The 15,590-nt window shown below is 44.9% G+C and overlaps 1 protein-coding gene across 3 annotated transcripts; it reads right to left on the reverse strand.

Annotated features, from left to right (window-relative positions):
* Positions 1-454: 454 nt before the first annotated feature.
* Positions 455-15,427, reverse strand: SGTA (small glutamine rich tetratricopeptide repeat containing alpha). 3 transcript variants are annotated; one of them, XM_030540413.1, is made up of 12 exons: positions 15,281-15,427; positions 12,262-12,388; positions 10,282-10,385; positions 9,927-10,011; positions 8,258-8,357; positions 6,926-7,030; positions 6,596-6,734; positions 5,723-5,785; positions 5,276-5,313; positions 3,814-3,903; positions 3,272-3,395; positions 455-2,919 (listed from the first exon to the last, which is right to left on the reverse strand). In XM_030540413.1, exons 2-11 carry the CDS (start codon positions 12,359-12,361, stop codon positions 3,281-3,283), a joined length of 939 nt encoding a protein of 312 aa, XP_030396273.1. In that variant the 5' UTR covers positions 12,362-12,388; positions 15,281-15,427; the 3' UTR covers positions 455-2,919; positions 3,272-3,280. The 3 variants fall into 3 exon arrangements, with proteins under 3 accessions (XP_030396273.1, XP_030396274.1, XP_030396272.1); XM_030540414.1 differs by lacking the exon at positions 15,281-15,427 and adding an exon at positions 15,042-15,194 and having other exon boundaries at positions 12,262-12,397; XM_030540412.1 differs by lacking the exon at positions 15,281-15,427 and adding an exon at positions 15,040-15,194.
* Positions 15,428-15,590: the final 163 nt, after the last annotated feature.

Consider the following 15,590-nt stretch of genomic DNA (forward strand, 5'->3'; position numbering starts at 1 on the left):
ACAAACATGGTGACAGGACAACCCAGGTGGGAAAGAAACATAAGGAACCAGAGCAGTAAAGTCTGTCAAAAAATGGAAATGAAAGCAGAGTGTAGCCCCTCCGGGAGTGATTCTCAAATTGTGATCTTACAGCAGCCTCGAAAAGGGACGAGAGACCGTGACCATTGCTCACGCAAGAACATGCTGCAATGTGTCCTGCCTTGCTGGCGTAAGAGGTTTTACTTAATGTAAAAAAGCATCATAAAATATTCTACTCTAATCAAGTCACATGAAAGGGATGTCACCAGCCTGAAACCTTGTTGCTTAAAAATATTGAATTTAAAGTAATCTCTAGCTCCACAACTGCTCTGTAGCTTTGTGGTTCTACAATTTCATGTTCCTGGTTTTAAAATTGTTTCTTCTCTCATTACTTTGGGAAAGACCCACCTAAACAAAGGACACGGACTCTAAAAGGGAAAGCAACAATGCTACATTTATACAATGCTGTCAAATGCACAAAATGAAACAAGAATAAGACATCGTTTGTTTCACTGAGCTTTCATTTCAAGTAATCTTGAGTGTTACTGATAAAAATCTCGAGACAGAAGTATGATTTTTAAATTGATAGTGTCCCTTTAAAACACTTCTTTATATATCGAAAAAGGACTGGTAAGCTGCAATAGTTTAAGGGAAGAATTTAGGTCCAAAATTTTCCAGGAGTTTAAGTTATCATCAGCTATTGCAACATTTAATAAATATATTTCCATCAATTTTTAAAAAATTGCTATGGAACCAGTTAATTTTCAAAGTAGCAACATTCCCCTGGTTGCAGCACAATGCCCCTGTAGGACACCCAGAGTGAAACTGATTAAAAGCTGCATATAAATGAAGTGAAACTGACTAGCCTATTTTCAATGGCCAAGCTGAGTCTCATACAATAGTAAATAAGCTGCATGAAAAGGACATTAGAATATTTAAAAATGTAAATGTTATCAGTCTAAGGTGGAACTGGTAACAAACGGAGAGATAGATTTCTAAGTAGGCTGTGAATTTTAGCTGGCATCTCTCCCTTGTTATTAATTTTCAATTTAACTATAAAAGATCCTGCCAGGTTTCTCTTGCCAAATTACTTAGAAATATGCCGGGAGAGAGTTTCACATAAAGGAGCAAAACAATCAGCAAAGTGAGGGGGAAAGAAAAACCACCTGTAGGTTTTCTCCAGTTGTAACTGTTGCACAGTGAAAGCAAGGTCTCGATCCTGCAAGTGTCGGCACCGGGGTGGATTGCTGTATCTGGGCAGATCCCACTGAAGCGAGCAGAACTCCATACAGGTGCAGCAGCCCACTCATGAGCGAGCTAGCCCAGGACTGGGGCCCAAATTAATTATTCCTATGAAGAGACTGGGCAGGCCAGTCACACCCTGCGGCTTACAGCTTCGCTGTTTTGGTCACCTTTGGTCAAAAGGGATGACAAAGCGCATCAAAGTATTTTATTCTCCACAAGTTATAATGACCACAGTTAGAGTATTTAAAAAAAGTTGTTTACAGATGGTATCAAAACAACAACAAAACCCTATTTAGTTGGATGCACACCTCCCTCCCGCCCCACTCATCCCCCAGGCTTTTTAATCTCTTACACCTACCAAGCTTTAAACTAGATGGTTTTCTTGCACTTGGCAATATGACACTTCACACACATCCCCTCCTGCTGAGTTACTCTAGCTTGAATCTCAGATTTATAAAGTTCCTCTGAGCTTGACTAGTGGAATTTCCAATGGAATCACTTACACATTTTGAAGTCAGTATGGGCATTTGAGCTACAGAATCATTTTGGTAATACTAGAGGTCCTGGTAGATGCAGGACATTTATTCTGATAAATTGCATGGGTCCCCTCCCCATCCTGCCTGTAATACACTGAGGCATAAGAGTTCCTTGCCGGTTCCACAGCTCAGTTAGTGACCAGTCAGTATATTATGGATCCAAAAAAGCAGTTTTATTCCACCAGCTCACATTCCCATGTATTCAGCAACTCAAACCCCTCTGAAATGGGTATCTGCAACTCCCATCTCTATCATAGAAGCCCTGATCTCCGTGACCACTCACACGTAAGAGACAATAAAAACAAAAACTTCTAAAAACTTGAACTAAAAGGAGTCAAATCTTCTCCTTCCAACTACCGCAGAGAGGACAGCTGACAAAGATAGAACCATGATTTTTTTTTTTTTTAAAACACTAGATAAATTGTCTCATTATTGGCAAAAAAGATCTGAAAAAAGTGTATCAAAAATGCTCAGTTTGAAGGAGTCACAGAAAACGGTCTTACTCCAGGCAACCCATCCCCCAAAATACACTTACATTCACAAATGCCTTTAGAGATGTCCACCATCTTAATCTCCTGTGTAGAAACCACATCAGCAGTATCGCTATGCACTCGAATAAGAAATGCAGGGAACATAAGCGATGTTTGACACCTGGCTGTTGGGCCAAGGAGATTCAGTGAGCTGTGACGGGTTAATTGCATTTAAACAATGGCATCTCTTAAACATGATGAAAAGATGTAAGAAGGGGAATGGAGCTGTTCACTCCTTTTAAGCAGCTGGTCAAGAGGATGGAGGCTTCTTACAGTGAAGAGTGCTGTTTCCTTGAAAATAAATTCAAATCCTCAACGTAGCCGGTAACAATGTGGTTGGTTTTCTGAGTTCGAGAAAGATAATTGATGCTGGTTTGTGTTTACTGCTTGCTGGATCTTCCAGAGGGAAAAGAGGGATTTGGGGGGCAGGCAAAGGGACTAGGGGAAGAAAATGAGAATCTGTCTTTAACATGCAGGTCGTATAAAGTTTTTCTTTTCTGGTTTGTTTTCCTCTCTCTTTTCCAACTGGAGAAATGGCAACACACACATGGTTTCCAGTTTTTTATAGTGAAGAATTCCCACGGGTAGCACTGCAAAGACAGGAAGACAAGACATATTTGTGACTTTGGTTTTTTAAAATTGCCCCTCTCCTAACCCCTCTGCACATAAGATGAGACTTATTTATTTATTTGATGGCCAGCAAGGGACATGTAAATAGCACCTTGTGCTTCTATAGTATTGTTCAAAGCACTTTACAACCACTAATCCTCAGTCTCTCTCTGAGGTATGGTGCTATCTCACACATTTTACAAGTAGGGAAACAGGCACAGAGAATGTGTGAAGTAAGTTGTCCAAAGACAATGAGACAGATCTTGAGTAACCCAGCATAGAAGTCCCTGCTCAATACAGCTGGCTTGTATAACGTAGGGCTTATGAACTCACCTGGTATTCTCATTCCTGCTGATCCTCATTGCTAGCACTGGGGGTCCGACTCCTAATCTGACTTCGTAACTGTTCTATTAGCTCTGGATTCTGCTGCTGCATCTGCTGAGCAAACTGTTGACCTCTGAAGGAAAGAAAGCAACATATCTAATCAATTTTTCTCATCATGCATGTCAGGCAGGGTGACCAGATGTCCCGATTATATAGTGACAGTCTCTGTATTTGGGGTTCTCTCTGATATAGGTGCCTATTATCCCTGTCCTGATTTTTGACACTTACTAACTGATCACTAATGTCAGAGCAGTTTGGAGCACAGAGAAGTCTAGCACTGCGACCCAGGGGATACTAAGTTTTCCACGGCACAAGAGATGCCCCCTGTTCTATTTAAGAAAAGAAGCTGGGGTATGTTATTGAAAAGCAGGGTCGAGACTAAAGTTTTCTGGAAGGTACTTGATTGTAAATGAAGCTTTGACTTTTGACCAAGAAGGCTGAAATGCATCTATTAATTATTCAAAGAGGTGGAAAAAAGTCATTCGACTTACGCTTGGATAAGGCTGGCAAGGTCGTTAGGGGAAGGGCTTGCTCCTGCTGCTCCCATAGGGTTCTGGCCACCTGAAATCATCCCAGACATTCTGCAAAGAAATATTTATTGCTCAGAACAAAGAGAGATGGAGATTTCACTTACTACAAGTTTTTTGGTAGGCACAAAAGTTACTTTTCTTAAAGTCAGCACAAAGCATGTCAGTTTCACGATTAAGGAGGAAAAGATTTGGCTTGCTAGAATTAAATTTAAATTAAAGCACTGCTACAATTAGAGTGAAGAGCCAGAGTTTCTCACGGGCTTAAGCGTAATCCAATCCCCCTCTCCTCAATTCTACTGCTGAATGCTTGGTCAGACATTCAGGAGAATCTTACTGAAACCCCTGCCGCTTGCCTTCTGATCGTTAAGGTCTGGTGACAGTCAAAAAGCTACATACAGTAGAACCTCTCTAATTCACCATTTGTTTATTAATTTCATCAGCTGCAGTTTCATTTTAATTTAATTTATGTTATCAACAGCACACTAGCAAGTGCGCTGGAGTATAGATATTGTAAAGATCTTAGAAATAATGGGCCTTGCTACAGTATCTGCTATTGTTGTCTTGACAGATGTGAAGATTCTGCCTTGTGCATGCATGGTTTATAGAGGAGGTTGTATTACATTAAGAGATCTGCTCACTGTGTGTCTACAAGTGAGATCTGTGGACACTGGAAGGCCAAAGGTGTTTCAACTCATGTAAGACAGAGGGACTATGGGCATACAAGATGGATCTTATCCTGCCTTTTGTGTCATTAACAAAATTGGCAGTTCAGTTCCAACTGCAGAGCCTCTATTCACAATGATGATGGAAGAGGCAGAAAGAACCAATTGGATATGGTGACACCAGATCTTTGGCTTGTAAGCCAAGCCAATGGGATCAGGAAGTCAGAATAAATTATAGCATCCCCAGAATTTCGTTAGAGTGCCCCATTTCTAACTGAAATTGTGCTTTAAAGGGGATAAACAGAAGAGTCACAAGGCTTATCTTTGTATTTTATGGCCCGACAGTATGTGAGCACCTCACAAACACTCATGAGTTTGTGCTTACAGCCCTCCTGCGACGCAGGAAAGTATCCTCATTTCACAGACAAGGAATGAGACGCCGGTGAAGTGACTCGCCAGTGACGCAGGAAATCTATGGCAGAGCCATGAATCAAACCCTGACTTCCTGAGCCCCAGCTCAGTGTGGTAACTACAGGCCACCTTCCCTCCCCTTTCTGCACATCTTTCCTACACAAGTCCTTAGCATGTCAAGCCATGATGATCACAACAGGTACACAGAACAAAATAATGTGTTGCTTTAAATGTCTTCATGCACGTTTCTGAGCCCCAGAACCTCACTTCAGCTGTACCCCAACAGCCAACCAATGCACAAAGTCAAAGGAGTGATTCAAAGAAGAAATACAAGATGGTACCGAACTTACAGCTGTTGTACTTGTGGATTGTTCATGAGGTTAGATGCCTATTTAAAAAGAAAAAAGATTACATCCTATTTAAAGAAGTGCCTACGTGGATATACAGATGTCGTGCCATTCAACTCCACAAAGTGAAGGCTGCGACACTAAGCTATATTAACAGGAAGAGCAGCGACAAGAGAAACACAGTACACCACACGAGACAAGGCCGATCACGCAGAGCAGGGAGTCTCTATCACATCCTCACATCTCACACTGAAAAGCCTGTGAGTAAGTAACAGGTTCTTTAGCTTTAATTCAGTCTCCTCAAAGCAATCCTTTGATGAATGAAATGAAAACATATCTGCTAGTGAAATGTCTGAACTCCCACGGTCACGCATCAATACATTTCGTTCCTTACATCCGAATACACGGACAAGATGCAAGCTGGCTGGGATCTAATGTGTGCAAATTTACCATACTCATGAAGCCTGGGTTATTCAGCAATCCAGCTAAATCAAATCCTCCAGTGCCTCCAGTCTGCAAGGAGGAAACCAAACATAAATGTAGTCAGGCACAACAACATCTACCTGCCTCCAGTACAGCTCACAGCATGCTGCAATTAACCTGCAGGTGTACGTCTTTAAACAGAACATCACTCCAGCTGCAAATCATTCTGTACACAGAGCTGTGATTTCAACCTACACAAAGGTAAGAGTGACTGTTGCTTAAGGGTTCTTCATTTATACTCTTGCCATAAGGGCTAATGCTCATTTACACTGAAGTCCACTGTCAGGGGCCCTTAGTGGAATTGCGAATCAGTCAAACCCTAAATACTCTGGCCTGAAAACTGAGTGTGATCAAGGATATTTTTCCCGCTGAGGTTTGTCCCTTTTTAAAAGGCCACCAAGATAAAAACACATACTTCCTACTAGTAAGAACTAATGAACACAGTTTCATAGTTAAAAGTGCAATAGGAGAGTAAACATTATTTAGGGCTGTGAAACTCCGCTTTTCAGTTTCACTTTTTCTAGGCATTTTCCAGATAAGCCCAGTGCTGCTGTGTCTGGGTTCACAGTGCTGCAGGGAAGTTATTCTAACTGGGTTTTAATTGTGTTATAAACTGCCTTTTCCCCTACTCCTCCCCACCATTACCACTTATATGTTACACCCATATTCCAGACTTAACCCAAGTTAACAATGCACTGTCAGATATTGAGAGACGACAATGTAGCAGTTAGAGCTGGCCAGTAACACTTTAAAGTAGCACAATTAAGACATTTATTTTTCTCCCCACAACCCAGCATTAATTCTCAGCTTGGCCCTCAAACAGGATGGGAAAGAACTTACTGGACTAGGGGTTTCTTTCATTTTCTGTTCGGCTATTTTAAGGTTTGATTTGTACGTTTCGTTGTCTGGATCCAACTCCAGGGCTTTTTTGTAGTAAATGACAGCTTCTGCGTGTTTGTTTAAACTGGAGAGGGCTAAGCTATTGAGAGAGGAAATAAAATGAAGGCCCGTTATAGAAGGTTACACATGAAAGATCCACAGGCCATTAAGCACTGGATATTCCCATGTCACCATTCAGACGCAGACCACCACTACCAGGATCATTACCACAGGACTTGCCATTCATTTTGAAGTCAACACCTTTATAAAGAAGCAGTTGCCAGTACCTACCCCATTCTGCCATAAGCTTTGCTGTAGTTTGGATCAATGCCGATAGCTCTTTCACAGTCTCTGACCGCTCCAGCATAGTTTCCTAATTTGCTGTAAGCAGCAGCCCTGGGGAGAATGGAGAAAGCAATGCACAGGAAGCTTATTGGGTCTGAATATGCCAATCAAAGTAACCCTTCATGCTCCTCTTTCAGCGCCCAAGGGAAGGTTTAAACTTAAACCTGACTTCAGCTCGGATTCTAACTTGAACAACAACCTACTGCCATCCTAAGGTCCCCCTGTAGTTTCAGGTGAATGCACTATCCTCTTCCTTCATTTTCTCTCCCAAACATATCATGGAGCTTGGCTCCGTCCCTGTGCCATCTCAGAGGTGGCTAATGAGTGAAGGAGACGTGTCTACTAGTTTGTAGATCTGTTCAAATTGGTATTATTCAGAATGGAAACTGATCCCTTAATACAAGATATCACAGCTCTATGCCTTGATTTCTCAGGTCATAACAACGTTTATGCTTTTCCCCTGCCCCCCGGTCTTCTCCCGCCCCCCCCATCACACACATACACAGATGGAGGCAAAAATATATATATAAATCTGGAATATGCTTGTTCATGCCTCAATCCTGCAACTTCTGTTGAAAGTGCTCAGCACCTCATAAGCTCAAGCCCTCAATGCCCACATGATACATGCAAAATTCAGGACGGGAAGGCAGCTTATGAATGATTTTTCAAAAGAGCTGGACATGCATTGAGGCTAATAATAGGTTAATTACATGGCCATTTGTATACATGCAAACATGATAACTGTAAATATAAGTTGGGAGCGCAGGCACTGAGCCAAGTGAATGAGCGTCTTTCCATTGATTTCAACGAACATTAAATCAGCATTTTTCGCACACAACTGCATGTTGAATTCCTTGAAAACCAGGCCTTCAATCCTCAACCTCTGAAAGATCAGATCTTGTTTTGCTGCTTCGTCCATTAGCAACACAATCTTTCCAAATCTGTGCTGTCTGCGGCAGTTACAAAGGGGTTTTCGAGCAGAGCCAGACAGTGTTACTTGGTATCCACATATCTCATCAAGTGCTTAATAGGACAGGGATATGGAAAACAGCCCTCCCTAGAAATGCCAGTGCCACAAGGCAGGCAGAAGTCAAAGGAAAACACATCAGCACAAGTTGCCAAAAAACAAAGGACAAACAATAAATTAAGAACAGATTGATAAAGTTCAAATCAGGAGTCGGACCATGCAAGGGCCCCATAAACAATGAAAAATGAGGCGAGGCTCAAAATACAAGAATGTGAATATAAAAACCTGCAAAGAGAGTTAAATGTCAGTACCTGTTGCAAAAATATACTGCATTTGATGGATTTAATTCAATTGCTTTTGCGTAGAAAGACACAGCACTTTCAAAGTTTTCTGCCTTCATTTGTTCATTACCTAAATGGAAAAACAAAGGTCTCTGTAACAAGTCAAACAGATGAAGCAATTAGAGCAATGGGCTGGGGTCTCAATTCTTCTTGGCCTCTGTTTAAAACATAATGCAAAAAGGAGCATGTAGATATGCTGAAAACTCCACCCTTTTGCACATCCCTTAGAACAGAGGTTCTCAACTTTTTTCTTTCTGAGTCCCCCAAGCATGCTATAAAAACTCCACAGCCCACCTGCGCTACACCAACTGTTTTCTGCATATAAAAGCTACAACCAGCATTAGGGGGTAGCAAGAAGGGCAACTGCCTGGGGCCCCAAGTCACAAGGCGCCCAGTGAAGCTAAGTCGCTCAGGTTTCAGCTGCAGCCCCAGGTGGCAGGGCTTGGGGCAGCAGGACTTCAACTTTCTGCCCTGGGCCCCAGTGAGTCTGATGCTGGCCCTGCTCGGCAAACCCCCTGAAACCTGCTCACAGCCCCCCAGGGGGCCCTTGGCCACATGACTGAGAACTGCAGCCTCAGAATATGAGCAACTGGGAGAACTGCTCAGCAAACAGTGCAGGGAGAAGTCTCCAGCAAGGAAACCATAGGTCTTTTGGCATTATTGGGCTTCCAAGCTAAGCACGACCATTTCAGAAGGGATCCTGCAGGCTCCCTCATTAATTTCTCTTTAGCATCTTTCAAGCCCACAATCACCATAACAGCTTTCAGTTTCCATCCACAGATTCATTGAGCCAGGCAGCACTGCTCTAACTGGCCACTAGGGGTGCTGCAGAGTGGGGAGAGTTTCACTTTCTTCCAGGATGAGCATGCAGTCTTAACATTGCAGGGAAAAGGGGTTACAGTTGAGAGGAAAACCATGCGCATCTGTGCCATGTTCCGGTCAACATGTTCTTTTCCAGAATACAATGATCAGAGCGAACGCTAACTGGGTCTCCTAGCTAGATTCCAACTGGAGCCACTACATTCTGCCACCTAAATACACTTCTGCAGTTTTAGTTGAACATAGGATTCTGCTCCTCCTGCTTGAGAGCCTGCTGAGGAGCTGCCAGATGCCCACGCAGAGGGTGCTGCCTCTAGGTTGTGGAAGCAGTTCCTATACATACAGTCTGAACAACATTCCAGCAGCCTTCTGCTTCAGCAGCACTCTGGGGAACTAGCAAGACAAACATCTGACGAAGTGAGTATTCACCCACGAAAGCTCATGCTCCGATACGTCTGTTAGTCTATAAGGTGCCACAGGACTCTTTGCTGCTTTTACAGATCCAGACTAACACGGCTACCCCTCTGATACTTAGCAAGACAAAGGCATGCTCTTTCATCAGAGCACAAAAACTGGTGAATCGCTCACACAGGTGGAGCATTCTCTGACTCCATGTGACTATACACAGAGATGAACCCGTTCTTAATTCCACCACACTGCTCCTAATTACATCACCCTGCACAATTCCTCTTCCTTCTTGCTGTGCAGACCTTCAGATACTTTGAGTTAAGCTTGCCTGCCTCCTTCATTGTTAGTTGCCTGTACTGTATATACCATGTTATCGTTCCCCTGTCAATATATCAGCCCAATATGTGGTTACCTTCAGTCTTAAGTCTTTCAGCTTCAGCCATGTCTTCTTCTGAGGGGGTGACTGGCTCAGAATTTGTTCTGACATAATGAGGCTCCTTATAATAGCAAAGAAGAATAAGAAAGCTATGCTTTATCACTGGCAATTACTATAAACCAATGCTTTAATTTCCCTGACACTGCATCTTTAAGAGTTAAATGCTTCCAGCTTTTGATTCCCCCAATGGGGAGACACAGATGTGAAACTAAGCCCAACGGGTAGCTTTCCACTGTTTTAGTTGAAATCTCAGAGCTATATTATTAATAAGTATCTCGCGCTTAGACAATGATTTTCATTACTAGATCAGAGAAGTCTGTAGGACACAAACCTTTCCTGTGGCAGCTTCGAAAATTTCAGGGAGAGTTTGAGACACAACCAGATCTTGATCTTCCATGGATACTCCAAAAGCAGTCTCCAGGCACTGGATTGCAACTGGGTGGAAAGGAAGGTGGGCATTTAACATTCCCCACATCCTCTAAACACCTGTTCATGTCATTCCCTCCCTCCAACGGAGTCTGAATTTATGAAGATATCCGAAATATAAATTTATATGAAGCAGATTACATATTTGGGGCATAATCTAGCTGTGGAGTGGTAGTGTGGAACAGTTGAGAGTGCCTAGGACTATGGGGTTTTATTTCCTGATCTGCTTCTGGCGTGAGACACACCTAGGGCAAATCATTTCACCTCTCTGCCTGTTTCCCCGTCTGTAAAATAGGGACATTAAGTCCCTTTCAAGGACTTGGATTGCAAGGATTAATGTTTGCTGAAGTGTTCAGGGAGGGGCCCTTCATTTCTAGCTATGTACTTCTATGGCCCCATCCCTGTAGTATCTGACAGCCTTAGAAACAAATTTATCCATACAACATCTTTGAAAGAATGATCCCAGTTTTATAAATGGAGAAACTGAGGCATGGAGCAATTTAGTAACTTGTCCAAGGTCACCTAGGGAGTCTGTGGCAAGGATAAAAACTGAACCCAAATCTCCTGGATCCAAGTCCAGTACCTTAGCCACAAAAGGCCATTGTTCCGTACATCAAGGATAACACCGTGTTGATTAGAGCATCTGAAACCTCATGCACAAGCCATTACCTGTTGAGCACAATGCAGTTTCTAAAGGATCAGAAGACTGCAGCAGTCCTTTGGCTAGAGTGGCAGGCAGGTGCCTGAATGAACATTATCTTGCTGAAGCTGGCACAGTACCTTACATGTCGGTGTTTTCCCAACACACTTAATGGAGATGTGCAAACCTTGGCTCCAAAGACAGAGCTTCTAGAGTGAGTCACAAGGGCAACCTCCCCATAGCCTCAGATGACTTTAGGGAGGAAAAAAATCAATATAGCTCACAGATGGCAAAGCAGATCTACACTCCTGCAAGCATACACAGCATCTGAAGTGCTGAATTATTGTTTGTATGTTTTTTAAAAACTTAAATGCAGGGGGTTAATTGCTCCTTACTAGCTTTTTGAGCTGCTTGCTGTAGCCTCTCTGGCTATACACTGGCAATACCAGAGATACAAAACAAAATGGGGAACTCCTCTAACACTGGCTCCTGGCCCCTCTTTCACAGGTCACCTACCAACGTTCCCAGTCCTGAGTCAAGGACGGTATATTAAGGACAGACCCAGGGACATGCTGGAAGAGTTCAGTCTAGCAGAGCCCCTCTACCTTGTACCTTTATATACACAGTATTCTGCACTTGAAATAATCTTTCCAGGTTTCAAGGAACCTTCTCTATTTCTCCTTTGCCTACAACAGTCACTCCCTGTCCCGGCTCTGGCTGCACGCTCTCTTTCAACTAGTTTCTGTGTGTGCTGCATTTGGGTGAAGGGCCACATGCTCCTATCGCTAGCACAGCCCTCCCACAGGGTCTGTAATACCCAGGGAGGCCCACAGGGAAGGTTCTTAACATCAGGGTTGGAAAGCTTCCAACAAGAATAAGGCATTCATTTCTACCATTGCATTGTACTATCAGATGCTCCTTGATCTCTCAGTCTTGCAGAGCATTCTGAGACTTAGGGCTATATTCCTTTCCTGGGTTAGCCTGTGCTTCTCCTGGAAGAGGCTAGCAGGAAAGTTGGTCTCTTGTCTGGCTGCTTAACATTTTGGGTTCCCTTCTCACTAAGAGTTTACATAGGACAAGATTTCACTTCATCGATTAGGAAGGTTTAGGGACTACAGCACCGCAGGAATTGTACAGCTGAAAGGGAGGCAGGTAGTAAGGACTGATCTGCTTGGGTTCCCCAAGAGCCCTAGAGCAGACCTCTTCTCTAGAAGGCACGAACAGGGAAGACACCAACCCACTTACCTTCTAAGCTCTCCTGGGCATCAGGAGAAAGACCCCCGTTCTGTAGCTGGTCATGTAGGAACTGGATGATGGAGTATGCCAGCCGCCTCTTGTCAGCCATTTCGTCTCCCCGTCAGAACTTTTTGCTCTGATGTCACAACAAAAAAATTTACAGAAAAAAAAGGTTCAATGTAATGAGCAACAGGGCAAACAGTGAGGTTCTGCTAAGTAAAATACAGTTATCTACACAGAGGGGAAGGATGGTCCACTGGTTAGGGTGCTAGCCTACAATTCAAGCCTTCAATTCCAAGTTCTGCCAGAGACTCCCTGTGTGAGCCTGGGCAAGTCACTTCATCTCTCTGCCTCAGTTTCCCACCTGTGAAATGGGGATAATAGCACTGCCCTGCCTCACAAGGGTGCTGTGAGGCGCTCGGATACTATGGTGATGTGGGCCACGTAAGTACCTTTGAAACACTGGTCAAGACAAAAGACACTGAACACTTGAAAATCTAGCACAAACCCCTACTCAAGAGCATATACAACCATTTCAGAGAGGGGAAACTGAGCCCAAGAGGCAAAATGATTTGTCCAACACTAATATCAGAGCTGGAAAAAGAATTCAGGGATACCCCACTGCCAGTCCTGTGCTAGTCCACTAGCTTCCTACCACGCTCTGGGTATTTTTGGCTCCTATGCAACTTGACCAGGTTAACAATAAAACTTAGTACAGAGTAAGAAGACATTCTGAACAGGTGATTGGGCTCCATTAGCTGGGGAGCGGGTAAAGATTCAATTAAACTTTGCAGAGTCAACATTTCAATGAGACACCAAAGCAAAATAGTCACCTGAAAAGCACAGATCAGAACTGAGTGGGACAAGTTATCACTGCTGAACTCAAAAGTGAGAGGGAAATGGGGATGAAGGTCTTATGTCAAGCTCTTACCGAAATATTGGGTCTGCCTAGCTGAGAGCCAATAACAGCCTGACAGGGATAAGGAAAATATGCTTTATTCTGCCGAACAAAGGAGAGTCCTGTACCTTGGTACAAAAGACTTTGTCTCATACAAATTTTACAAGCTTTTTATACACATTTAGACAAAGACCCTGGCCGTGTTAACACTTGATTAGTGGTTGTTAAACCTTGCACTTTTGTTATTTGTTTAGTAAAAACTGGTTTGAAGCAAGCTCTCTCTGCTTTGAGGCAGAAGAGAAAAGATAGTTTAAAAGTTTAGGTTACTGTGTACATGAGGCTTTTGCTTTTCCCTACTGGCTGCTTGTAAGCTGTTAAGGGGGGCTACCAGTAACTTTTACACTAGCACCTTCGGGAGTCTGCTTTCCAACAAAATTATACCCCTTTCCCTGTGGTTTATTCACAACAGATGCTTGTGTCTGCTCGAAATCTCCTGGCGTCCAGCTCCACCCTCTGACAAATGGAGGCTAGGGACACCATTCCTTACCAATCCTGGCTAACAGACATTCATGGACTTAACCTCCAGGAATTTATCCAGTTCTCTTTTAAACCCTGTTATAGTCGTAGCCTTCACAACATCCCCTGGCAAGGAGTTCCGCAAGTTGACTATGTGCTGTGTGAAAAAGAACTTCCTTTTATTTGTTTTAAACCTGCTGCCCATTAATTTCATTTGGCGACCCCTAGTTCTTATATTATGGGAACAAGTAAATAACTTTTCCTTATTCACTTTCTCCACATCACTCATGATTTTATATACCTCTATCATATCTCCCCTTAGTCTCCTCTTTTCCAAGCTGAAAAGTGCTAGCCTCTTTTCAGAGTCACCTCTGCTATTTCAATACAAGGTAGCCACCCTTGCTTTTAATCAAATTTAAGAACATATAAAGCTATCCCCGATGCCCAGGCACTCATGCAGAGATATACCTTTTTTTAAAGGCCATGTCTACACTATAGACTTCTGCCAGAATAGCTGTGTTGGACAGAGGTGCAATCCTTGACCAGTGTACTGGAAGAAGCCGCTAAGACAGATATAGTTATACTGCACTTTTACTGGTTTTGTTTGAGTGTATGTGGAACAAGCTAGATCAGTAAAAATGTGTTTTGCCAGTTTAAGCTGTGTCACACTAGGAGTGCTTTGCTGGTACAGTATACCAGTAAAGCGTGCCTAGTTTAGACACTGCTTAAAGCTTGCTCACGGTTTCCGTGCTGGTATAACTGTGTTGGTTAGGGATGTGATTTCTGGGGCAATACTGTAGTTATACTAGTACCACCCACAGTGGGGACACAGTTATACTGGTATAAATATGCTTCTATTGATACAGAACATCCCCCTCCCCGTGTAAGATTAAGCTGCAATGGTCTAAGCTGTTTATACTGGTGTAACCAGGCCCAGAGTAGGTGGCTGTACTGATTCAGCGACGGGGGTGCAGCTGACGCAGCACGGCTTCGGGGTGCAGGCAAAGCCGAGGGGTTTCTACGGGCAGGACAGTGGCGGGTGCGAGACGGGAGCGGTGCAAAGCCTCAGCCTCCGCACTCGCTTCTGCTTTCCAGACAACAGACTCAGCCGCCAGCCGCGATTTAAACCCGACCCACCGAAAGCCCCAGGCCAGCAGCTGCTTTCAGAAACGGCGGGGCGGGGCTGGGCACCAGGCGGCCCCGGGGGCTCCCCATCTCCAGGCGGCGCCCCCCGCCGGCCCCAGCAGCGCGCTCTACAGACGGGAGGGGGGGGCTGCTCCCGGGGGGACCCTCCCGAGTCCCGGGGGGGGGGCCCGCCCAGCCCGGGGGGGGCAGCCCCAAGGCCCCGCCCCCAAGTGCACCCTGCTACTCACCGAGCGCCTCCAAGCTCCTCTCACCCCCACCACAGCCACACTGCGCAAGCGCGCAAGGACCCGCTCCGCTCCAGCTGCGCAGGCGCCAAGGCTTCCCCGCAGCCTCCCTTCAGCGCCGCATGCGCACTGGAGCAGGGCCCGGCCACCCCAGCCGGCGAGCAGGCGCAACGCACCCCGCCCCCGGGCCGTCACACGGAAGCGGAAAGGGCGTGAGCGGAAGTGCTCCGAGCCAGGCGCTTACCATCGGGCACGGACACGTGCGTGGATGTGCAGCAATGCATTGTGGGATCGCGGAGGGTGGTTCACGCAGCCGCTCTGCCCCGAGATTTGCCATAGAGATGTAGCGCGGGGCGGTGCTAAAGTCACAGAGAGCTCCGCCCCGCCCCTCCCGCTGTGTGACACGGGGCGCCTGCCCCCTCCCCACCCCTCGCTGGGCCCCCTTGTCCAGCAGTGCCCCCAGCCACCACCCCCCGGGGCTAATTCTGAGGGACTGCCCCACCCCCCAGCACCGTGCCCCCCGCAGCCCCCCCGGAGCTGGGCTCCCGCTGCCC

This window comes from Gopherus evgoodei, chromosome 22 (genome assembly GCF_007399415.2).
Source record: "Gopherus evgoodei ecotype Sinaloan lineage chromosome 22, rGopEvg1_v1.p, whole genome shotgun sequence".
NCBI classification, from domain to species: Eukaryota; Metazoa; Chordata; order Testudines; family Testudinidae; genus Gopherus; species Gopherus evgoodei.

Excerpts from the sequence above, each read along its gene's own strand:
- SGTA (XM_030540413.1), bottom strand. The coding sequence starts at position 12,361 with ATGGCTGACAAGAGGCGGCTGGCATACTCCATCATCCAGTTCCTACAT. Across the intron at positions 6,735-6,925 it reads AAAGCTTATGGCAGAATGGG|CTTAGCCCTCTCCAGTTTAA; the intron begins GTAGGTACTGGC and ends CTCTCTCAATAG. Across the intron at positions 3,904-5,275 it reads AATCCACAAGTACAACAGCT|AATGTCTGGGATGATTTCAG; the intron begins GTAAGTTCGGTA and ends ATTTCTTTGCAG.